The 26515-nt window shown below is 34.7% G+C and overlaps 2 protein-coding genes across 2 annotated transcripts in view; both read left to right on the plus strand.

Moving 5' to 3' along the window:
• G2E3 (G2/M-phase specific E3 ubiquitin protein ligase) overlaps window positions 1-10474 on the plus strand; it is a 56407-nt gene extending 45933 nt beyond the window's left edge. The window contains exons 13-15 of the mRNA XM_008710394.2: window positions 2037-2209; window positions 6155-6345; window positions 7087-10474. Coding sequence (XP_008708616.1) covers window positions 2037-2209; window positions 6155-6345; window positions 7087-7343 — 621 coding nt within the window. The 3' untranslated portion in view covers window positions 7344-10474. The remainder of the gene's footprint in view (window positions 1-2036; window positions 2210-6154; window positions 6346-7086) is intronic.
• A 1908-nt stretch (window positions 10475-12382) lies between these two features.
• The window catches only part of SCFD1 (sec1 family domain containing 1), a 98038-nt gene continuing 83905 nt past the window's right edge, over window positions 12383-26515 (plus strand). The window contains exons 1-4 of the mRNA XM_008710393.2: window positions 12383-12515; window positions 17669-17739; window positions 20067-20155; window positions 22863-22953. Of these exons, the coding sequence (XP_008708615.1) occupies window positions 12458-12515; window positions 17669-17739; window positions 20067-20155; window positions 22863-22953 (309 nt within the window). The 5' untranslated portion in view covers window positions 12383-12457. The remainder of the gene's footprint in view (window positions 12516-17668; window positions 17740-20066; window positions 20156-22862; window positions 22954-26515) is intronic.

The following is a 26515-nucleotide window of genomic DNA, read 5'->3' on the forward strand; positions in this document are numbered from 1 at the left end:
TTCCAATATTCAGGATGATTCTTTTAAAAGTATAGTTTCAACAACGTTGCTTTCTTCGTCAGGAATCTTCAGTGGCTTCTCATTGCCTATTGAACAAAGTTCAAGCTATTCATTAGGGTATTTAAGACTTCTAACTCTTCTCATGGCTTTATCTATTCCTGTTTCTGTGCCCCTATCCAGTGTTTGTTCATTTAGTCAACAAATAACTATGTACCTCATATTTTCATCACTGAAGATACAGTAGTGAACCATTTTAAATCCCTGCCTCCTTGAAATTTACATTTTAGAGGAAACACAGAAGATAAATAAATATATAATATACTGTCGTGTAGTAAAATGCATTGTAAAAATAGAAAGAATAAGAGAAAGGAGATAATGTTTGGGGTATAATAAGTTGGAGCTTAGGCTAAGCTTCTGTAACAGAGACCCCAACAGATATTTTATTTTTCTAAAATTTGTTATCTAGATTTTAGTGTAGGGATTGGCAGATTATCGCTCTAGGCCAAGTCTGTCCTGCTGCCTCTTTTGTAAATAAAGTTTTATTGGAACACACCCATACCCATTTCCCATTTGTTATGTGTCTATGACTGCTTTCACACTATAGTGGAAGAGTTGAGTAGTTGTGACAGACACCCTATGGCCCACAAAGCATAAGATGCTGTCTGGCCTTTCAGATGGCTTGTATTTTAGTGGTATGGTTATGATACACCAAGTTATCTAGGGAATTGGATTCTTTCCTCTCACTGTGTAATTACTTAGGATATCATCTTCATCTCCATGAAGCTTGCTCTTTTTTTTTTTTTTTTAAAGATTTTATTTATTTATTTGACAGAGATAGAGACAGCCAGCGAGAGAGGGAACACAAGCAGGGGGAGTGGGAGAGGAAGAAGCAGGCTCATAGCAGAGGAGCCTGATGTGGGGCTCGATCCTGCAACGCCGGGATCACGCCCTGAGCCGAAGGCAGGCGCTTAACCGCTGTGCCACCCAGGCGCCCCATGAAGCTTGCTCTTAAGGGAGGAAATAGAAGTAGAGTTCAGGGAAGTTTGACACATTTTCACTCACATTCCTTTGGATAGCTTTTAGTCACATATAGCCACATTTAGCTGCAAGGGAAGTTTGGCTATCAACTAAAACTCAGGGTGGTGGGTTTGGGAGCAAAGGTAATATTTACCCAACTATTAGCCTCTGACAGTGTGTGAAGGTAGTATTTTGAACAAGGGGCCAAAGAACTCCTGGGATTTCAGCAGAGGTCTGAAGTGAATGAGGGAAATCATATAAATCACTGGGAAATGAACTTTTGGGAAAGAAGAGATAAAAAGGAAATTTTGTATTCAGATGGACCATTGACTGCTTCCTATTTTTAATCTTTCTTTCCCTGTATAACTTTGTTGAAGAACTAACCTATGTAGAAGTGTCTGACACATAAATGGTCAAGTATTCTTAGTTTATACTGTTTCCTGAACTAGTCTTTTGATTCTATCCCTGTTTTAAGTCCCTCATTAAGTCTTAAAGGCCAGACAGCTGATATTCTTTCTCTTTCATGAAATCTCAGGTTATTTCTTGCCTCACTAGTGCTATGTGACTGTGCTATGTCAATTATTATCTCTTATGTAAATAATTTCCTGTATTAAAGTGGCAGTTTACCATAGGTGTCTTGAAGGCAGAAATTGACACTATTTATTAAACTGGATTGTCCTTTATTCTAGAAAAATAATTTTTTTTTAAAGATTTTATTTATTTATTTGAGAGGCAGCGAGAGAGGGAACACAAGCAGGGACAGTGGGAGAGGAAGAAGCAGGCTCCCAGCAGAGGAGCCTGATGCGGGGCTCGATCCCATAACGCCAGGATCATGCCCTGAGCTGAAGGCAGATGCTTAACTACTGAGCCACCCAGGCTCCCCTAGAAAAATAATTCTTGATATACTTTCACTCCATGCTGGTGTTCTCCAGAATTGAGTATAAAGTAATAAGTGTCATTTGAAATGTAAATATCATTCACAAGTAAATGGGTAAACTGGATGTATTTTCTTTTCATAGGTAAATACTGCAACAAATGTGGCTGACTTAAACTCAATAGTAAATGAATGCTATAACTACCTAGAGCTTATTGGGTGTCTAAGACTTATAACTTCATTAAGTGATAAATATATGTTGGCAAAAGACATACTAGTTTACCATGTAATTAAGAGAGTCCAAGCACCCTTTGAAAGGTAAGTTATTTATATGTGATTCTCTCAGATTTCATGTTTAAAGTGATATGAGATATATTTGATAAAAATTTAAGTGCTATTTTAAAATAATGCTTTAAACTAATGTCTAAAGGATGAATACCGTTCTAACCATTTTATACAGAGTTACGTAAATGTTTGATGCTTGGGTAGGAAAAGTAATCGTTAGCTCAACTTCTAATTATTTTTCTAAATCAAAAAATTTTAAAATTCTTAGCATGTAAGCCAACTATTCCATTTCCACTCATTCATTTAATAACTATTTATTGAGTACCTGCTGTCTGCTAGGTAATAGGTACTAAACATTCTTTGATTAACAAGGTAGATATGAGTCTTGATCATTAGCTCAGAGCAGTGGTCTTCAAACTCTTTGTTGTCGTAATCTGTAAAAGAAGTTTGGAAACTTATGGTTGTTCTCACATTTTTCTATTTGTTTTAATAATTTAAAATGTATATGAAAGTAAGCAGAATGGTACATCATGCAATTACCACACAGATCTAATAATTATCAGTCAACCTGTGGCCAGTCTTGTTCATCTAGCCTACCATGATTATTGACTCCAGGATTCTTTTCTTTCTTTCTTCTTGTTTTTAAAAAATATTTATTTATTTGAGAGAGAGCGAGCGAGCAAGTGCTCGTAGGGGGAGGGGCATAGGGATAGAATGCTCAAACAGACTCCCCGCTGAGCATGGAGCCCCATGTGGGGCTCAATCCCACAACCAATGAGATCATGACCTGAGCCGAAACCAAGAGTTGGACGCTTAACTGACTGAGCCACACAGGCGCCCTGACTCCAGGATTATTTTCAGGCAAATTCCGGACATAATACCATCTCAGAAGTGATCGTTTTTTTAAAAAAATTTCAGTATCCTTAACCCATAGATTTAAATATATTTGACGTGTTCACAACCGTTATTAACCTTACTGGAGTTCTCGTTGTCTCCATGTTTGGCCATTGGAAATGTTCTTATGTTTCTTTTGAGTTCTTTTGATGTTGACCTTAATGATCTTAATAGCTTTCGTGGTGTATGGTATATAGCAAGGTATTTCAGGCTCATTTTGTGCATTTTGGACTGAGGATCCTTGGTTTCCTTGAATGGGGAATGATATTTCCAAACTACAATCTGGATGTTAGGGATGCTTATTTTTGCCAAATTGGTCATTGTTTCTAGGCTTTTTCAGTGGACCCAAACTAGGACATATAGGGTTGGTTTGGTTTGGTTTTGGTTTCAGTTTTTTAAGGTAAAATACATCTTGAGTTTTACTGATACTTCGAATTCACTACTACAAGATTTTAAACTTTTTCTTTGTCCCATGTTGAGAATCTCGATTGTCAGCGTAGCAACACAGGAGAATTACATTATGAAATAATTACTGTCTTGATTTATTCCACATTTCATAAACAATAGTCTCAAGTAACATTACCAACATTATCACCAATAACATACTATTATTGAAAACAGGTTAACATTATTTTTCTAGAGCTGTGTAGTCAAATTACTGTATTTTAAAGACATTTGGAGTATTTATTGTGTCGTTATACTACCAACTGTATATACATTTTATTTTCATTTTTTATTTCATTTTTAGTGATTTTTAAAAATTTCATTGTTTTTTTTTTAATTCTGTAAAATATTTGCATGGTTCCAAACTCAAATCTATAATGAAAGTATGTTGAAAGAACTTAGCTCTATGATACAAATTGCATTCAAAGAAGTATAGCTTTCATCCTTATCGCATCCACTTTTCATCCCCTTATGAAGTCATCATTTTAGTGGCTTTTATTGTTTATCCTTCTATTTGTCAGTTTTGTAAATGATTGCAGATAAATATATGTGTGCATGTGTACTAATTTCTTTTATTAGATAAATAGTAACATACCATCCACCCTTTTTCCTAGTCATTTTTTTAAACTGGCAGTATATACTGGAGATCACTCCATAGTAGTAAATACTTCTGTTTTTAGAATCTATATCACATGGCCTTTTCCTTTGTGTGTGTGTTTTATAAAGACACTTGTCATTGGATTTTGGGCCAGCCCAAATAATCTAGATAGGCTGATCTCAAGATCTTTAATTATATCTGCATAGAATCTTTTTCCAAATAAGATCACATTCATAGGTTCCAGAGAATAGTATGTAGACTTATTGGCAGGGGTTGCGGGGCTAGGACTCCGTTTAGTCTGTCTCAGGATAAATGACAGTATTGGGGTTTATTTCTGGCACATGCCTAGTACTACAGCATGGAAAATGAACTTGGGAATTTGCACACCTGGTAAAACAGTTCCTCTTCAGGTGGTTTGTAATAGGGTGGTGAAGGAGTATATGGAGAAATGAGCAGATAAAAGGGATTTCAGACAAGGAAATTCATAGGAGTTGGTAATATGAAATGAAAGAGGAAATACTTGAGGACTTTTAGATTCAACTATACTAATTTGATGGATAATGGAGGCATATATCAGCAATTATGGTTTAGATTTTAGTAGTAAGGTGATTAACTTTCTTTTGCACTTAATACGTTTGGGTGCTTGGAATATATGGTACCCATTAGCCTGTTGGATATATTTCTGAGCTAAAGATAATAGATTTTATTTTACATTTAATTTATTTTTTTAAGACAAAGCCAGATTTTATTTTTTAAGATTTTTATTTATTTGAGATCAAGTGAATGAGAGAGAGAGAGAGCACAAGTGGGGTGAGGAGCAGAGAGAGAAGCAGACTGCCTGCTACAGCAGGGGGAGCCTGATGTGGGCCTCAATCCCAGGGTTCCAGGATCATGACCTGAGCTGAAGGCAGACGCTTAACTGACTGAGCCACCCAGGCTCCCCAAAATAATAGATTTTATAGTGATGAGTGTATACCTGCTAAATACAGCCATGGGAGAGGACAAGGGAGAGGAGAAATTGGCCATGTTACAGATCTGTGAGGCACAAACAGCAACATTTAAGGCAAAGTAAAGAAAGAAGAAGCTTTGTAAGAGACTGAAAAGATCTGGCCAGAGAAATAAGGGAAACCAGAAGACTGATGCCTTAGAAGGAAATCATTCATAACTTAGGGCAGTTTTTCCTCAGGCATAGACAGGAGTGGAATAAAAGTGAATGGGAAATAGCAAATGAAAGCAGTGAATGTAGATAAAGTCTTTCAAGTAGGTTGCCTTAAAAGGAAAACATGGGATTGAATGATTTTTTTTTTCCATTAAAATGGGAAAGATAAGCTCTGTGCTCTTGAGAAAGAGCCAGTAGAAGGGGAGATGAATCTGTAGCAGGGTACCTAAGGATGTGGGTAGGAGATCCAGAGCCACAGGTAGGGCTTAGTCAGATGGATAAAAATATACCTCCATTCTTTCCTAACTAGTGAGAATGTGCATTTAAAGTAATTTACTTGTTACTTGTATTTTGTTAATTATCCATTCATATTTTGCTAATTTCCTATTAAATTGTTCTTTTAGAAAAATGGTTTGTATTTTTTGTATATTAGAGAAATTAGTTTTCTGTCATACATATTTCCACTTTGTCTTTGTTAATTTCTTTTTAGCAGTACATAAGTTTAATTTTTTTGTGACTAAGATTTATTGCTCTTTTTCTTTGCAGTTCCTAGGAAACTTCATTTTAATATAGCTTTGAAGTGTAAAATACTTCACATGTCTACTTTTTTCCTCTTAAATTATTAGCATAATTTTATTTTTATTTTTTTGTTTTAATTTTAAAACTATTTTATAAAATCAAATAGTGTGGGCAGATAAAATTAATTTCATATTAATATACTTGCTTGTTATTGATTTAAAAGTATCATGTCATGTATATCTATATTATATATTTTTCCTCACATCTAAGAATATGTGATAGTAAATTAGCTAGAAATGTTAATTTGTAATTATAATACCAAACATGTGTATGATTGTTGATTTATTGTTTATCTTCTCTTAAGTTTTAAGCAGGGTCTGAAAACTCTTGGTGTTTTGGAGAAGATTCAGACTTACCCAGAAGTCTTTTATAGCATCTTCTGTCATAAACCTGAGAATCTATCGGCAAAAATCCTTAGTGATCTTTTTACAGTACGCGCATTATCTGACGTACAGGCTTTGGGATTTTGGAACAGTTACTTACAGGCTGTTGAGGGTATGTGAATGTTCATTTTTATTTAACTGTCATAGAACATTTGTTTCAGTATATTAATTTATTTGAGTTTTGCCTTTTGGTAATAAGACTTTCTTGTCCCAACTCCACATTTACAAAATTTCAAAACAAGTGTATATGACTGAGTTCAAAGGGATGAAGAAAGATTACAGAGTAAATTTGAATTTTGCAATTTGTTTTCCTCCAGGTAGTTTGAGGTGATATGAGTGACTGCCACAGCATAGAATAATCTTAAAGCTAATTATTATGTATGTCATCTTTCTCAGTTTTAAGTTAAATATCATTGAGCATTAGCAATGTAAAATCATTCCATTTAATAGAGTGGGAAAGATTTAACCTTGAGTTGAAATTCTTTTTTAGCCAGGTTATTCAGTTGTTTTATACCGTTTAGTTTTCTTCTCTGAGTTTGATGAACTAGTGTATCAAATAGTGATGATCATGCCCCCTGAACCTCTTGGATTATATGATAATTTTATATTAGAGAAGACATTCAAATATATAATGAGTAGTTCAATTAAATGACTTTTTGAGTTATACTTTGAGGTTCAAGTAAACATTTATTGAGTGTACTATTTTCCTGTTACTGTGCTTGATCTGGTGACTTATTTTGCCCAAGATAGACAGATGTTAGAGTCTCTTAAATATTCCCTGTCTAGTTGGGAAAGAGTCTATGATGATAGTAATATATATAACACAGATTTTCTTTTTTGGTAAACTTTTCAGATGGTAAATCTGCAATAACAATGGAAGACATTCTTATTTTTGCAACTGGTTGCAGTTCCATTCCACCTGCGGGATTTAAACCCACTCCTTCAATTGAGTGCCTTCATATGGATTTTCCTGTTGGAAACAAGTGTAATAACTGTTTAGCTCTTCCAATCACCAATACGTATCAAGAATTTCAAGAAAATATGGACTTTGCCATAAGAAACACTCTAAGACTAGAAAAGGAAGAAAGTTCTCACTACATTGGACATTAAAATGTTTTGAACAAAGAAATGCTTCTTTGAAAGCTGCTATTGATACTTTTTGTTTCAGAAATCTGTCCATTATTTGAACAAACTTGTCAGCTTCTTGGCCCAATAAAATTTATATGAACATAAAGAAATGTTTTGGCCACTTAAGCAAAAAAATTTTTTGTTAACATGTACCAGTCAAAGTTGATGATATTTTTCTATTTTCTTAATATACATGCAACATAAACTTTAATATAAATAGTTTTAAAACAGCTGTACAGACTTTTTTCAAGTATAATAGCATGGTATATATATATATATATATATATAAACTTGTATTCACTGTTTCTGCAAAGTAGGATTATCTATAGGATGTCACAATGATTTTTCTAGTTTTATGTAATTTTCAAATTATTTTATTTTAAAACATTAAATAGAAAAGCTAATTGATAAATCCTGTTATATAAATCAAAGGGCATATATTCTGGGATATGTGTTATAAGTATTTTTTCTAGGATGGCACTAAATTGGTTAAAAATGGTTTTAGATTACTGATTTATATTGAAACAGACCCACACTGCAATTAGATTATGCCTAATGGGAAGTATTATATGAAAAAGCAGAATTGCACAAGTATTCTAGAACCTATTGACGTTCTATAGTCTTAAGGACACTTCTGAGGTGGATAAAATATAGTTGAAAATACCTAAAAAAGTGTTTAAAGGCTAGGCTTTAATCATAGGATTTTTTTTTTTCCTCTGTATCCCATATGTGGTATGAAACCACATTATATCTAATCCAGAATCATTTGGGGTATGTCAATTATCTCTGTGGTTTACCATGTGATAGGTTTGACTCTTTGACAGTTATTTATTATCGAGTTGGTTGTATGATAGGTAAGCTGGTACCATTGCATTATACAGTTACCTTCTTTGCTCTTGAAAGATATCTGTTATTATATAAGCAGTGTAAAAATATGTGAGAAAGAAATAGAAATAGAATGAAAAACCCACTCTAATCTCGCTATGGAGAATTAACTACTGTGTTTCATTGTATCGTACTATAAACTATTTACCTTTCCTTTTAAACTTTATTAATATTACTAAAAGTCAAAGAATACCTAAAAGTGACAAGAAATCATGTAAAAACAATTTGAAGGTATGTCCCCATTTTTATACTATTGCAAAAGAAGTAAGTGGAAAAGTTTTATGTTCTTAATCTATTATCAAACATAAATGGGTTTTCCAACAAAGTAAATTTAAATTGGATGAGAGGTAAATCATTATGAGAGGTTGGTTTTAACCACATTTGTTTTGATATACAAAACAGGTATCAACTACCATCATATTCTCATCCTCCCCAAGACAACCTTAAATTATTGGTATTTCCAAAGAAAAACAACAGGATCGATTTGATACTGGTGATGTATCTCTTAATACCAAAGGAAAACTAAACATAATCCTAGTATAATTTTCTTTGTTACACTTACTGAAAGATCCAGCAAATTCAAGTTTCATTTTAACTTGAAGTTTTTAAGAACATTATACGAGGCATTTATTTGTCTTGTATTGAATTGTTAGATCATCAAAAGTAATTCAAGGATTAAGAATTTGAATATCTAATACAAACTTCAAATTTGCCATACAGCTTTTATTCCAAATGTGTTGATAAATTGGATATTTCTCAACTGTACCTAGTTTTTATAAAATTTAAAAAGCCATTAAACCAATAGAAACCAAAATATCTAATTAATGCTATTTTCTGGTCATTTGTAATTTTAACTTCTACAATGGTAATTAAAACTGATGAACTTTCACACAGTTTTTGGGTGGGGTGGGGTGGTGGAGAAGCCATGTGCTTGGGTTGACTATAAAAACAGTATTTCAGTTTTCATTTCATTATTTTATGTGTAAACAGGGCCTTTGGGATAATGTGTGATGTATATAATAATTTAGGATATTCACATTTTAAAGTGAAGCATATTCGTTGCAAAGCATTTTCTAGGTTTAAGGATGTTCTATTAGTTTGATTTTTAGGTTAGTCTGCATAGTCAAGGCATAGCAAAGAATCCTATAGGTTATTTATTTTCTGCAGTGTTACTATGTCACATGGTTGACATTGTGATGTTCTTTTTCTATTCATTGTTCTAGCCAGTACACAACTCTTACTGACGTTGATTTTTAAAAGTAATTATGCCATAAAGCCTTATAAATGTGTATTTGTATTTCTTAACTATTTCAATTGTCTAAATACCATATATTTCAAGTTTGTTTTCTATTGCTCTCAATATTGAGGAAAACCATAAATTCATCTATTGTACGTTTACTGTTAATAGTCTTTGATTAGTTTTAAATTCATTGTTTTAGACACTTTTTAAACCTTTTGGTATAGGAACTTCATCTGAAGACCTTTTATACAATTCTTTACTATTCTTGTACTTACTCATTTTAATGTTTTAGTATTTAAAGTTTCTTTAAAATATCGCATCAGAAACTGGGTTATGATTTTATACATTGTAATATTTAATTTCCATATTATGAATAAGCCATTATTTGGGTCAAGTAAAAGCCTTAATTTGATTACTAACCTGAGAATTCACTTTGGCTTCTACTTTATGCCAAACTTGTAATAATTTTTTCCCGAAATTTATGGAAACTATTGGAACTTTTGTACTCAATGCTGAATGCTAAGTAAAGGAGATTATAATAGGTAAGTTTTCTCCATGACTTTGCCTTTAGGATTTAGTCATTATAAGAAAATGATTAGAACAAAATTCTATTTATATGTAATTCTTTTATATAGGGGTTATCACATTCTTCACTGATAGTTTTACACTAAGCTATTAAACTAGTGTTTATGCTTTAAGAAATGCAACACAGAGTAGAAGAACACATTGAATAATGGATTACCTGAATATATATGTAGTTTAGAAAAATTTGGGTTGCTTTGAAAAGACCCAATTTTCAAGTTCTCATTTGATTGTTATTTTTTCCAGTTGCCAAACATATTCCAATACCTACTGTATGCCAGGTATTATGCTAGGTTATAGTTGATACGGCAGCCTATTCCCCCATCCCCTTTTTTTGACTTCAGATGTAACCAGAAAACATGATAACTTATAATGATGTTTCCTAAATAAATATGTTCATGTTACTAAATGTGAAGTGCTTATATGAACTAAGTTAAAAAACTTGTTAGGATTTATTGAGGTTAAGATTCTGACAATACTAAATAGATACAAGACCTTTTTCATATTTGAGAGATCCTGTAGGCAGTTGTTGGCTGACACCTGAGAACCTCTCTTGAATGAGACATCCTGAAGCATTCTGTGTTAAAACTATTCCCTAATGTAAAATAATAGTTTGCCAGAATAAATTATTTAAGCCAAAAATCTGGATAGGTAGAGCCAGTTAGTTAAAAGTCTACAGTATTAGGTTAACACTTCGAAGCCATAGTTTGATTCTTGCTTATTCTAAGAATGCATAACAAATTCTCAGTCTCAGCCTTACAGGGTCAATTTGTCTACTGCCACCATTTTGTGGGGTATATTTTTTTATACATTATTTTGCCCACCCTATGTGCACTCCTTGGTCAGGACAGTTTTTATCATTGCATATGTATATACTGTATATAAATGTTAAACATTGTCTTAATGTTTTATATTAATAGGACAGTCTTGGGAAGAAGTCTATGATAGAACTGAAATGGTTAGCTTATAGATTTGCATTTGAAAGTGAAAGTACCCAAATGAACAAGATTGGGCTCTCAGATATTGGAAGATAGTGAAGTGTATGTTTTACATTCTATGAAGACAAACAATTTAGAACTTTCCCCTAGGGCAGGAATTGTCATTTCTGTTTAATTATAGTACACCTAGATCATTGGTGATTCCTTCAAAATATTCCTTCAAAATAACAATAAAACTATTCCAACAGTAATTTCTTAGTGAATATGCCAATTAGCTGTAAAAATGAGAGATGATGCAATTCTTAAAGGTAAAGAATGTCGGTTCATAACCTTTTATCAACCGATGATTTTTCCCACCCACCAGCCCTCAGTAGCCACGACTGGTTTGTTTCCATGAATTGGGCTTTTTTTTTTTTTTTTTTAGATTCCACATATGGTTCATTCGATGTGACTTTTCAGCTGTATGATGAATAGGGTATGAGACCTACCTAATATATATGGTGACTACAGTTGATAACTATTGTATAATTGAAATTTGCTGAGTAGATTTTAAATGTTTTCACCAAAATAAACGAAGATAAATATGTGAGGTAATGGATGTGATAACTAGAAGGGGGGAATCATTTCACAGTGTTAAATCATAAGGATGTAAACTTTACTTTCCAAATTTTGTCAGTTATACCTCGATAAAGTCGAAAAATAATTACACAAAAATATAATCAGTTATCAATAGCGAATACGTTTTGTCATCACACGCCTTCAGGCGTATATTAAAATACCAGCTCTGTCCACTAACCTCCCCCACCCGTTATGTGATCTTGCAGTTACTTAAAAGGAAGGGAGGAGGATACTAATTTGCCATTTCGTACCTTCCTAGCGTCTGTGTTCATGTAGGCAAAACAACACCATAAAACTAGATCATTTTGCCTAACAGATGAGATTGAGAAATCTGCCAGATTAGAGCAGTGCTCCAAAACTGCCTGTTTCCCTGAAAAAGGGGACAAAGGGGAGACCTCTGCTGCACTTGGAAACAGAGAAAGGAGCTAGCATTTAAACGCCTACTTTGTTCCTGGAGCTTCATTTACTCTAGTCCAGTGATCCTTAAACCCCTAGAGCATTCTCCACATTCAAGAGATCTGAAAACGACCAATTTAGTATTTAATCACTAACAACCACGCTCCTCCCTAAAAGTTCAATTTAAAGCAGCTAGCATTTGAGAAGCTGTGGCTTGATTAGGTAGGATAAAAATGCCTACTAAGTCACAGCTGAAAAGTAAACACTACCGGGCGATCAGGTATTATCTCCCCGGGTCTCCCAGTTCCTAGGAAAGATGAAGGAGGCGGGATCCAGCCCCCAAGATCCTCCCTCGGCCCCGCCCCTTAGGGCTTTGCTTCCGGGGCAGTCGGGGTGGCCACGTAATCCTCTGGTTGTGCTTGCCAACCGTGCGGTGGATGGTGGGAGTCAAGATGGCGGCCGCTGCAGCAGCCAGTATTCGAGAGAGACAAACCGGTACGATTTATTCTCTTCTCCCTGCGGTTTTACGCCTGCGGTGGAGATATCCTCTTCCTCTGCTAGTCGCCCTCCCTCGGTCGGGGTGCGTGCAGTTCAGAGACGGCCCCCCCAGCGGCTCAGTTCCAGTTCCTAGAGCATTGAGAGCCCCTCCCCTTTTGAGTTTTTAGGGAAGATGCCAATAGCTTGAGAACTCGGCCCCTCATACGTGGTTCAGGAGAAGGGGCTTCAGGGTGGGTAGTTTGCTACGACTCTGGTCTTGTCCCTTTTCTACGGGGCTTCATAAGGGTATCACAAGAAGATCTGGCAGCTGGCATTTCCCCCCCTCTCTTGCCACCTTTGAAGTCTCTGGGTTTGTTTCTGTGCATGGTTCAGTTCTCTGCTAGTTTTAATGTTGAAGGAGTTTCGTTTTTGGTACTTCCTCCACAGTTACAACATTTAGGTATTCTTTCAGAGCAGCTTACGTTCTGCTATTTCTCTCCTTTGGACCAGTTTTTTGGGGGAACCTGAAGAGAAATGCCTAGTGATAAAGATTTCCATCTTTAGCTTGCCGGCATGGAATTGAAGAATGACAAAAAGCAAATGAATTAGTAGCTTTGTCATTTTAACCGTTTGACAGATTAGTATTTTAAAACTATTAGTTTCATACTCGATAGAGCAGTTATATAGCTTCCATTTGTACAGTGAAATCTTTTTTTGAAAGGTACATATTCCCTTGAGCTTCGATATTTTTTCCATCTTACTGTTTTTCCTTATTTTTTGTAAACTGATAAACATGGTTTATACCTGTTAGCTACAAACTAATTGTTTATGCCTGTTGGTTAATTGCCCTGAAAGTTGGCAAGCTGTTAATTCTGAGGAGCTAATAGAATCAAACCATCAAGAATATGCATATTTGGAAATTTTGTCCCTTGTAATTATGTTCTTTTGCATGTTAATTTGAAATGAAAAATAAATGGTTATAATTAATATGGCTTACAGAAGGCATATTGGTTGTGCTTGATTCCTTCCTTTAGAATTCAAAGAAAAAATTGATAGATTTTAATCTAGTAATGACACAGAGTGCATATGGAATTGTATTCTGCTTTTCCCATTAGATAATTTAGTATAAGCTGTCAGATGAAGTTAGTCATAATTTAAATAAGTAAGATTTGGGGAATACTTGCCATACATTTTATCTGTAAGCAAATAGAAGCCCCACTTGTCTTTGCAGTATAGTTCTGACAGCTTAATGAAGCTCAATGAATTAGGTCGTACTACATATTAAAATACAACAACATATCAAGGAAGACTTAACCAATACAAAGGAGCTTTTCGAAAAATGAAATTTGTATGGTTGTAATTTTGATTTCTATGGAAATAAACATTATAGTGAGATTTCACCTTATAACTAGAGAGGTTATGTCACATTAATCATTTATCAAATTACTACTCTAGTTGAGTTCTGTCTTATTTTCAGAGAAAGGTAAAACCCTATATATGTGCTATAGTAGCGGAAGTAAACATTTCCCTGATGACTATTGAAAATGTTTTGGGAAGTAAATCAAAATCAATTCTCAAATATTCTAGGTACAGGACACTATGAGACAGAGGAATTTGCAGTCTATTTGGGATAATAGCTGATATTGAGCATTTAGTATTGCTAGGCACTGTTTTAAGCGATTTTACATGTATTATTGTTTCCATTTTGTAGATGAGGAAACTGAGGTATAGAGAGGGTAACTAACATGCCTGTTTTTTGCTTTGCCTGCTTGAAGAATATTTATCTTTTAAAGGTCACCTCAAAAGTCATCTCGCTTGTGAAAGTTTCCTGGAACAGTCCCCTCTTTATTCTTACCTTTAGTACAACAGGCAGAATCCTGTGTTACCGTAGCTTTTCATGCATGCCTCTTCATTGAGGGTTCTTGCTCAACATCCCCACTTCTCAACATTGGAGAGCCACAAATCAACTGCTTTCTCTCTTGCAGTAATCTCTGTAGCGTCTTGGCTTTAGGTACTATGTATATGCTAATGATCTCCAAATTTATATCTCTGTCCTAGACCTTTCCTCTGAACTTTGTCTACCCATATCAGTTAATGGCAACTCTGTCCGTGTTGCTTAGGTCAGAATGTCAATTCCGTCCTTGTAGTTAGTTGCTCAGGTCAAAAGCCTTTAAGGATTCTTGACTTCTGTTTTTCATATCCCATATCAGATCTGTGAGTAAATCTTATCAGTTCTACTCTGAAAATATATCCATAATCTGATTATTGTCATTGCTATCACTGCAGGTCCAAAACGCCATGAATTTTTGCAGCAACCTCTTATTTAGTCTCCTTGCTTTTATATTCTTGTTCCTCTTCATTTTTCTTCATACAGCACCAAAGTGATCTTGTCACATATTTGCGCAGAACTCTTCAACAGCTTCCCGTTTCAATCATAGTAAAAGCCAGAATAATCTTACAGTGGTCTACAAGGGCCTATATAATCCGTTCCCCACTTAACTTTCTGACCTCACTCCCTGTTACTCTCCTCTTTCCTTGAATGCACCAGAATGCTCCCACTATAGAGCCTTTTTATTTGTTACCTCTTTCTGGACTATGCTTTCAGAGAGAACTGGGTGTCTCCGTCCTTCACCTCCTTTAGACCTTTACTCAAGTGTTACCTTCTCGGGAGGCCTTTCTTGGCTACTCTATTTAAAATTACACTGCAACTCTCTCTTCCCTCTTTCCTTTGTTTTTCTCCGTAGCATTTATCATGATCTCACATGCTACATGTTTAACTTACTTTGTTGTCTTTTGCTCCAAACTAAAATGAAAGCTTCTTGAGGATAGGTCATTTTTTTTTCAATCTGTTGTTTAGTGCAAACAGCTGGAACAGTGTCCAGCAACAATCACTAAACATTTGCTGAATGAATAGTAAGTACAGTTGAATATATAACGAATGAGTGAAGAAAACATTCCAGGTAAGGGTGAAACTACAATAACCAAGCCTAGAACTGTGGATGGTATATTTAGGGTAGTAAGGAAAATTAGTTTGCTATTTCAGTTAAAAGCAATGATTTAAGCCTTTAGGGAGTTACTCTGATGAAAGTAATTATATTCTTACACATTCTTTAAACACAGACCTTGTACTTTATTAACAAATCCACTCTGTCAAAATCTCTGTTAACAAGTTAGTCAAGTGTCAGAGTTGAGAAAACTTAACCTAGATGGGACTGAGAAGGTAAATGTGGGAATATCTGCTGTGAAACACCTTTTTCAGTAAGGTAAGGCCTAGCTCTAGAGAACTCTATACACCTGGGACTCACATGCAGCCCAGGCTGTGGTTTTTCCTAGTTGCCCTGGGTCAAGAATGTGAACAGCTGTTCCCAGAAACAAGATTTTCTCTTTGTTAGGCCATGGGTGCCAGGGTGGTGATGTCTGTATTACCTGGAAGTGGGAGGAAAACTCATTAAAGCTCAATGGGAGAGTTAATTCTGCAGCACCCTGTATGCCTTCTATGTTATTTCAGTTTTAAGTACCAAAGTGGTTTCTTTGTGTGTTTGTGTTTTTTTATATAATAACATCTGTAAGCTTTTGAAGCAGCTGTGAATTATTGGCAGTGTGTATTATTGGCTAGGCATTAGCTGCTAACATTTTACCATAAAGTCATGTCTGTATGTATACTGATATTACTTTACCTACCTAAAGAAATAAGCATTTAATAGAAGTTCTTCTAGTGAATGAATCAATCTATAAATTGATAACACTGGTGATTTGAATATTACATGATAAATTATATATACTGTATATACTGTACAGTATGTAGTATTACATATTATATAAGTAGGAGTTGACTTGTAGATTATTTTGCATTACTTAATAAAGCCCAATGCAAATGCTTTTAAAAATCAGCCAAGTTGATTTCAGGGCTGACAAATCTTAAAAATTAAATTACCTAACTAATACCCTTCCTTGAATATTGGCATTCTCAACCTCACATAGAAGTATAGTGAGATTTTTATTTTCCTTAGAAAATGTTTCTGAGTCTGCTATCACACATGAAGATGAGCAATAAAAACCTCAAAGTACAATAACATATAGAGCATAACTGCTTTGATTTTAGAAATTATATATTTTCTTAGCAGCAGTTATCTACCATATCTATGTGAAAGTCTCACTTTTTCCATGGAGCATATATTAAACAACACAACTTTTCAGTGAATCTAATGAGATAAGTTGGTCATAAAGTGTACTGCAAGATAAATACAACATAGACCTACTGTATGAGGGTTTTGTATATGAACCACTTAAATATACATAATTTTTGTTTTTCATGTGATCCTGATCTATGCTTTCAGCCCAACAGTAGACAACAGCTTATTGAGACCACTGCACATTTGCAGTTGATAAAATTTCTTTTTGCCTCTGTATAAAATGTAGTGTGGGGAAATATCTGTTCATGTCTTCTGCCCATTTTTTAACTGGATTATTTGTTTTTTGGTTGTTGAGTTGTATAAGTTCTTCATATATTTTAGATGCTAACCCTTTATCATTGGCAACAACATGGATGGAGTTAGTATAATGCTAAGTGAAATAAGTCAGAGAAAGATAAACACCATATGATTTCACTCATATGTAGAATTTAAGAAACAAAACAAGCAAAGGAAAAAGAAGAGAGACAAACCAGGAAGCAGACTCTTAACTATAGAGAACAAACTAATGGTTATCAGAGGGGCGGTGGGGGTGGGTGGGTAAAATAGGTGATGAGGATTAGAGTACACTGACCATGATGAGCACTGAGTAATGTATAGAATTGTTGAATTACTATATTGTACACCTGCAACTAATATAACACTATATGTTAACTATACTGGAATTAAAATAAAATTTTTAAAGACTTAGAAAAAATGTAGTGTGGGATTATCATGAGGAATGAGAAAGGCTTCTTCCAGAACATTTTTCACATTTTCATCTGGTGACAGAAAAATCTCCCAAACACTTGCCAGTTAGCTGTTGATGAAATGGTCTTACAAAGTCTTATCCTGCTTCTGCATATCCAGTCATTTGATTAATCATTTTTACTAGAATGATTTGTGCATTTTGTTTTGAGGTGGTAAGTAATAAATGTGGGGGGCGTGGATTGAAATCCTGAAAAATAATGATAATATATAATAAGACCTTTTCATTTCCAGTGGCTTTGAAGCGTATGTTGAATTTCAATGTGCCTCATGTTAAAAATAGCACTGGAGAACCAGTATGGAAGGTAAGAGACCTTATTTTAATGGGGACTGTTTCCTTTTTCTTGGCTCTTATTGGTGGTGATTGGAGGGAATTTCTTGTTAGTGCTGAACAGTAGCACATTTTAGTTGTAATGGATGAATAGTTTATTTAACATGGTTTTGTTTGTTTTGAGAGAGAGAGTGCGTGCACGTGTGAGCAGGTGGTAGGGGGTTGGTGGTAGGGCAGAGGGAGAGGGAGAGAGAGAATCTTAAGCACCCTCCACAGTCAGTGGGAGCCCAACATAGGGCTCTGTCTCACAACCCTGAGGTCATGACCTGAGTCGGATGCTCAACTGAGCTGAACCACTCAGGAGCCTCTTAATGTGAATCTTTTTAATAACACTTTATGGAGGGAGACAGGCAAGGATAGTAATATTCATCTAGGGAATCCAGCTGATCTCTTGGCCTCTAACTAGTAGGTCTTCACTCTGGTTGATGTTTTGTTCCTTAGCTTTGCAAATCCCGAATTTGGATCTTGCAAGCTTGTTCAAGGTTAGTCAGACTCAGGGAGACTGGTCTATTTTAACTAACTCATGAGAGAGTGATCTGTAATCTAGAATGCCAGTTTATTAGTTCATGATCTATAAAACTGTCAGTGAAACTGTTAATTGGACTGGAAAGCAATCTGTAATTTTTTTCCTTTGAGAAATGCTGGAGAAACTTTAAAAATTCCTGTCCCTTGAGCTTCTTCATTCTAAACTTCCTACTTTCTTTCTTCAGAGAGGTTAGAATACAGCTGATTAGGTTTAAACTTACTAGTTTATAGTCACTTTGTACTTCTTTTTTGCTAATAATTGAGAACAAGTCAACCTGATTACTATTATGGATGTTTCAAAAACTCTAATGAGTCCTTTAAGTCCTTTGGGTTAACTCTAAAGGTGGTTAAAGGCATCTATTTTGAATTCATAGGTTAAGCTTCAGAGTATCCCCTAATTTTTGCTTTCTTCATGTTTATTTGTGGGCATCCTCTTTTACCCCTTGCATAAGCAATGCTCATTTATTGTTCCTAAAGCCTGTATTAAGTTTTTGAATTAAATAGCTTGAAAATTTCTTAGGTACAGATTTGTGTCAAATTTTCTCCCTTCCCACTATGTCTATATCACAAGATTAATAATACAAATATACTGAGATTTAAAGAGGGAAGATAATTTTGAGACATGAAACGTCCAACGTCTTATAACTAGAGCGAAAGAGTTTTGGCTTTTCCTTTTTTTTTTTAAGATTTTATTTTATTTGTAAATTTTTTACATTTATTCATTTGAGGGAGAAAGAGAGAGAAGCAGAGAGAGCACAAGCAGGGGGAGAGGCAGAGGCAGAGGGAAAGGGAGAAGGAGAAGCAGACTCCCCACTGAGCTGGGAGCCCAACATGGGGCTCGATTTCATGACCTGAGCTGAAGGCAGATGCTTAACCATCTGAGCCACCCAGGTGCCCCTAAAGATTTAATTTTTAAGTAATCTCTACACCCAGTGTGAGGCTCAAACTCATGACCCTGAGATCAAGAGTAGCAAGTTCCTCCGAGTGAGCCAGCCAGATGCCCTGAGTTTTAGCTTTTCTAAAGGAAATGCTGGCATATAGGAAAAGCATTTTTTTATAACAGCATGTTTCATCCTCTCATTAGCGATTTCTTACTCCATAAAGAATTATTGAAGTAGTTATGAAAAAACACTAATTGAAGTTTCTCTTTTCTTTGCTTTAACTCTAAAACTGATTTTGAGTTAGAAGACTCAAGAGTTCTTACTACCCCCCCAAAGATGTCAGTTTTAATATTTTAGAATATGAAAAATGTATGTAACAAAATAAGGCTAGCAGGTACTCTTGAGGGACTTAATTTTTTAAATGAGTATCTTATTAACCTGAGATGCTTAAATTACCAGATTTTCTTTACACTTGTTACACATTAGTTTTGAGAGGGACTAATTTTTACTTCTTTCTTTTTAGAAAGGATATATGCGAACTCAGTGGGGAAGTGTATGTGAGTTTGCTGTATGTTCAAAGTCCTTTATTATTAGCTTAAGATGAATATTTTATGGTTTCTACCATGCTTTTTTATCCTAGAAAAAATGTTTTAGGAGAATAAATTTATGTTATATTAATCTATTTTAGCCTAAGTAATCATACTTTAAAAAATAGATTATGACATGAATGGACATTTTGGTAAAAGATGGAAAATATTAAGTTGAGGTAAGTAAAAGAATTCAGCATACATAATTTATTAAAATAAAATGTACCTCAACATTGTCTTAATATGAGTTCTTCATTGACTGTTCACTGATAATGATGTTTCAGAAATGCTTTTTTTTTTTTAACTAGGTGCTCATTTATGATAGATTTGGCCAAGATATCATCTCTCCACTGCTGTCTGTGAAAGAACTGAGAGACATGGGAATCACTCTGCATCTGTGAGTTCTGATGTATTTCTAATAATGACATTTGTTTTCAGATACATTGTGAAAGGATATATTTGGCCACCCTGAAATCAAATTATTAAGGGACCTTTATGGAGTAAATAATACTAGCTGCAGTACTTGTATAAAACTGTTTTTTTCTCTTATCTCCTTTTATCTGTTTACTTCTGAAGTTAAAAATAATTCTCAATCTGAGGCATTATAATTTCAGAATTTAAGTTTTCGCTCGTGTCTTTTTGTACAGGCTGGTTTATCCTCATGTGAAGGAAAAGAACTGGTTGTGTTAAGGTCTCTTCCATCTCTGAAAATTTTTTATTCCTTCAATTTCAATATACTTTTTAAAAGCAGAATATCTAAATTCGTTTATCATTAATATGAAAAATATAAGTTATCTATGAAATAATGACTATTAATCACCATAGGAACTATCTATGTTGTCTTCTTAACTACTGACTGTATTTGATTATATTACTTCTGGTGTGTTTGATAAATAAAACAAATTGCATTGCTTTGTAGACTTAGCTGAATAGAACATTTGGAGAAGGGCTGTATTCACGTATACATACTAATACTTTTATGTACTAAAGGAATCCAATTTTAAGGTACTCTAACCTATTTGCATTTTGTTCTACTTATGATGTTACAACCAATTCTCATTCTATCAGGTTATGATATATTGGATTGAAATGTGGTCTTACAGTGGGAATGTGGTTTTAAATTTCCAGTGAGTAACATATCAGAATGTGGTCAGATTCTTAAATTCTTCAATTTTATGTTGAGCATTTGTTTTAAATTAATAGAATATTGTATTGCATTAATTCTAAAATACATTTTTCACTTCTGCATTTCTGAAATTATGATCTGTCTTCTAATTAATGCTATGTCATGGTTAAATTGGCAGCATTTTTCTGCCAATTTTAACAGAAATTATTTTAATAGTATGTTTTAAAATTGATAGCACCTTAGGTTTGATGAAATATGGAATATGGATTTTCCTTTCATTTTTATTCCAGACTTAAAAATTTGTTGTTGATAATGTGTTCATTCTTCTTACCTGAATATTTGGCTTGATGTCATCCTTGGAAATGGTGGTTTATTAATAAGCATTGGTTACTATTGCTGCCTTACAGATTAATCCCTTTATTTTACTAACAAAAAGATTAAAGTTTGTAGAGTTTAAGTGATTGTCCCATGACTATACAGCTAGTTAGTACAGTGTTCAGATTGCTTGACCATGAATTCTGTACTGTTTGTCTACTGAACCATAATGATTCAGTAACAGTGACTAACAGAGGTCAGCCTTTGTACTTCCTTAAGGGGTGACAAACTCGTCTGCCAGTTTGAGAATAATAGATTCTTTCTGCCCACCTGTTGCTGTTGTCACCAGAACATGAAATGATCATACAGCTACCCTTGTGAATTTCTGTGCACGGTGCCTCTTACTATTCTTCCCTATCTGCTGAAGAATACTTAGTCAGTTACTTTATATGCTACAAGCTGGTTTAGGCTGATTTGTAGGAAATAATAGTTAGAAGTTTCCAGAAGATGAAATGGTGGTTATAGCCCTTTAGGCAGCTGGACAGCCAGCATAAGAAGATAACAAACAGTGGTTGCCCTAACAGTGTAATCTTTTCTGGTGTCAGTAGGAGCAGCCAAACAGATGGAAAGAAGTCATTAAATGCAGACACAATGGCAGCCTCTTTCACTCTCTTCCTTATAGAGAGGTGACTACAGTATCATGTATAGAAGCACATATAGGAAGATTGTATATAGAAGATTCATAGAAGAATGACGAGAATATTGTACAAATAGCATGCTAGTCATATTTCCTGATAGAAGTATAGCAGAATCTTACAGTGAAGAATAAAGACATTTTGTGATTTGATATTGGGATATTTGAATCAAGATACTCCCTGAACTGTAAGAGAAAACTATCAAGTAACATAATCTATGAGATGCTTAGATGATCTCTTGTGCATTATCTTATGATGCAATAAATATTAAAAAATAGATTGTCTTAAAGTTTTAAGGAAGCATATATCTTTCATTTAAAAATATATTTTATTTCATTAATTTTTTTAAATTTTGCATTATTTTTTTTTTTTTAAGATTTTTTATTTATTTATTTGACAGAGATAGAGACAGCCAGCGAGAGAGGGAACACAAGCAGGGGGAGTGGGAGAGGAAGAAGCAGGCTCATAGCGGAGGAGCCTGATGTGGGGCTCGATCCCAGAACGCCGGGATCACGCCCTGAGCTGAAGGCAGGCGCTTAACCGCTGTGCCACCCAGGCGCCCCAAATTTTGCATTATTTTTAAAGACTCCTCCAGCTTTCCGTTTACTCTCTTACAGAACTGCGCTTTCCTCCCACTCACCCTCCCCCAACCATATATCTATGAAAACTGGAAATAAAATTGATATTGAATGTGCTTTAGTTCTTCTTCAGGAAGAATATTGGTATTAGAAATAAGGTGATTGTAATAGAAGAGATGAAGACTGACATTAGGATCTTACTAATAAATAATATTAGCACTGATATAAGGAGAAAGCTGGGTTAAATGATTAATTTTAGCAAGCACTTTTAATATACTGGTCCATGTCCCTGAACTGGTTAATTCCTAGTTTGAGAAATACTGTTTTAAACTATATTTTTTGATAAGTGACTAAGAAAAGAGTGAATTTTATGTTCTTTATGTCTTTTAGGCTTTTGCACTCTGATCGAGATCCTATTCCAGATGTTCCTGCGGTGTACTTTGTAATGCCAACTGAAGAAAATATTGACAGAATGTGCCAGGTAATATGAGTTCTTAATTTCCTGACCCTGTAATATGGAAACAGGTTTTTTTCCAAAAAATTTCTTAGATTTCGGGATACCTGGATGGCTCAGTCGGTTGTCTGCCTTCGGCTCCAGTCATGATCCCAGAGTTCTGGGATTGAGTCCTGCATTGGGCTCCTTGCTTACCAGGGAGCCAACTTCTCCCTTTGCTTACTTCTCCCTCTGCCTGCCACTCTCCCTGCTTGTGCGCTCTCTCCCTCCCTCTCTGACAAGTAAATAAATAAAATCTTTTTAAAAAAAATTTCTTAGATAAAGATTGAAAATTTTTTGGCTGAAGAAGCATATTAAGATTTAGCCTGGCTTTAAAAACCAGAAAATCAGGAAAGCTAAGATTTCCCAGAAACGCCCAGAAGGCTCTCATTTATTTATGTTTCACTGGATAGAATTAACTTCAAAGGAGGTTGCAAAAGTTAATATTTAGATGAGTATATTGTCCCCAAACAAAATCTGGATTCTTTTAGCAAGGAAGAGGGGAGAAATGGGTATTAGGTAAATAGCTAACAGTGTCTTCCACAAACTTACAAGCGTCTTATTACTGACTATTGAATCAAATTACTATAGTTGACCCTTGAACAACACAAGTTTTGAACTACACAGGTCCACTTCTAGGCAGGTTTTTTACAGTATAGCATTGTAAATGTATTTTCTCTCCCTTACGATTTTTTTTAGTCTTCTCTCTAGCTTGCTTAATATATATAACATACAGTCTTTTCTCTAGCTTACTTAATATATATAACATACAAAATATGTCTTAATCAACTGTTTATGTTACAGTAAGGCTTCTTGGTTAACAGTAGACTATTAGTAGTTAATTTCTTGGGGAATCAGAAGTTACATGCGAATTTTCGACTATGCAAGGTATCAGTGCCCCAACCCCCGTGCTGTTCAAGGGTCAACTGTATTTAAATTGTTAACAAAGGTCACATATTTTGTGTCCTATGTAGCTGATGATGCCCAGCTTTCTTTTTTATCCTGCATAAACCTGACTGTGCCATTTTTTAAAGAGATCGGATTTATCAGTTCCTTCCACTTCTTGGCTATTATGAATAATGTTACTATAAACATATTTGTACACATTTCTGTGTATATATGTGTTTTCATTTTTCTAATGTCAGTAAACACCTCTGGGTCAGATAACTATAGTTCTTTTTTAAGGCAGGAGACAAAATTTTATATAGAATATTACTTTAATTTTATTGTTTATGTAGTATTTGAAGGATACACAAATGTTTTTATGGATATGCATGTATATGGTTTACCTTTTGAGGAACTGCTAGACTGTTTTCCAAAGTGGTTGCCTCATTTTATATTCTTTCCAGCAGTATAGGAGGGTTCCAGTTTCTCCAGATCCTTGTCAGTGCTTTTTATTATCTGACTTTTTGATTATAGCCATCCTAAAGTGGCATCTCTTTGTGGTTTTGATTTGCATTTTCCTGGTGACTGATGATATTAAGCATCTTTTAATGTGCTTATTGGCCATTTATACATCTTTAGAGAGATGTCTGTTCAGATCCCTTGTCCACTGTTTCATTGGGTTGTTCTTTGAATGTTGAGTTGTTAGAGTACTTTCTGTATTTTGGATCCTAGACCCTTATCAAGTATATCATTTGCAAGTGTTTTCACCTATTCTGTGGGTTGTCTTTTCACTCTTGATGGTATCCTTTGGAGGACAAAAATTTTTAATTTTGATTTTAAACTTAGTTTTAAGTTGGTTTTTTCTTTAGTTGCTTGTGCTTTTGGTGTCGTATGTGAGAAACCATGGCCAAATTGTGTTTTCTCCAAAGATTTTTATGCTTTTGGCTCTTAGATTTAGATCTTTGATCGATTTTGAGTTAGTTTTTATAGACAGTATGAGCGAGGTGTCCAACTTCATTCTTTTGCATGTGGCTATCCGGTTGTCCCTGCATCATTTACTGAAGAGATTATTCTTTCTCCCATGAATGGTCTTGACAATTTTATTGAAAATTAATTAACAGTAGATACATTGTTTATTTCTGGACTCTCAGTTCTATTCCACTGATCTCTATGTCTACCCTATGCCAATACCACACTGTCTTTACTACTCTTGCTCTGTAGCAAGGTATGAAATTGGGAAATTGAGTCCTCCCAACTTCACACTTCATTTTCTAGATTGTTTTGGCTTTTCTAGGTCCCTTGAACTTTCATATTAATTTCAGGATTAAGTTGTGAATTTCAATAGGAAGCTACCTGGAGCTTGCATCTGATAGGGATTGCATTGAATCTGTAGATGAAGTTCATATTTAAAATATTAAATTTTCTGGGGCGCCTGGGTGGCACAGCGGTTAAGCGTCTGCCTTCGGCTCAGGGCGTGATCCCGGCGTTACGGGATTGAGCCCCACATCAGGCTCCTCTGCTATGAGCCTGCTTCTTCCTCTCCCACTCCCCCTGCTTGTGTTCTCTCTCTCGCTGGCTGTCTCTATCTCTGTCAACTAAATAAATAAAATCTTTTAAAAAAAAATAATAAAATAAAATATTAAATTTTCTGATCCATGAACATAAAATATCATTTCATTTATTTAGATCTTCTTTAATTTCTCTCAATAATATTTTGTGGTGTGCAAATAAAAATTTTTCACTTTGTTAAATATATTCGCTCATATTTTTTTAATGCTATTGTGAATGGAATTGTTTTCTTAATTCTGTTTTTAGGATTGCTCATTGCAAGTGTATAGATACACAGTTGACTTTTATATGTTGATCTTATATCCCACAACCTCATTTATTTTCTGTGTCCTTTTGAAATGTCTCCATCATTCTTGGACCACTTCCTTTCAGGCACAATAAGATTGTTCAGTCTCATACTTTCTCTGTTCTAGCCCAAGATTCAGCCATTTGTCTAAGGAGCACTGGTTGTTTTTTGTAGAGAATGGTGTTTAGAAATCAGCAACTGGGAATAAGGCGTACTCATTGCTACTAGGGTGTTTTGAGTTCTTAGGACATCTCAATGGACAGAACTAGGAAATATATGTATGTGTTATATGCACACTTTTATATGTGTATTTAACTGTAGAAATCTTCCTCATCTCTCTAGATAAAAAGACAGGTAATATCCAGAACTGTTTCATTTCAGAAATACAGGATTCATCCTGGTTTTTTCTTTTTCCCTTTACAAATCTGTAACTCCTTTTTCTGACAGTGAGAAACATGACTGCCAGTATATTTAACATACTTATTTTCTCATTCCCTTTAGTTCTCAATCCTTCATCCTTTAATCAGTCCCACAGCCTTTGTTAAACCACTGCCCTGCCTAGCAACCTTCCTCACACAGGCTCCAAATCCTCAGTTTTTCACCCTTAAAATTCTCTGATATCAGATGCATCTTAAAATTGATGGTGTGTTATAGAATTTTATTGGCAGCATTAATTCTTGCTTGGTGTTATATAACGGTGCCTCTTTCAATAGACAGCATCTTAGGTTTGAAAAAATACAAGCATACGTTGTTTTTTTGTGCTTCACAGGTACTGCACTTTTTAGAAATTGAAGGTTTGTAGCAACCCTG

This window comes from Ursus maritimus, unplaced genomic scaffold, assembly GCF_017311325.1.
Source record: "Ursus maritimus isolate PB19 unplaced genomic scaffold, ASM1731132v1 scaffold_36, whole genome shotgun sequence".
Lineage (NCBI taxonomy): Eukaryota > Metazoa > Chordata > Mammalia > Carnivora > Ursidae > Ursus > Ursus maritimus.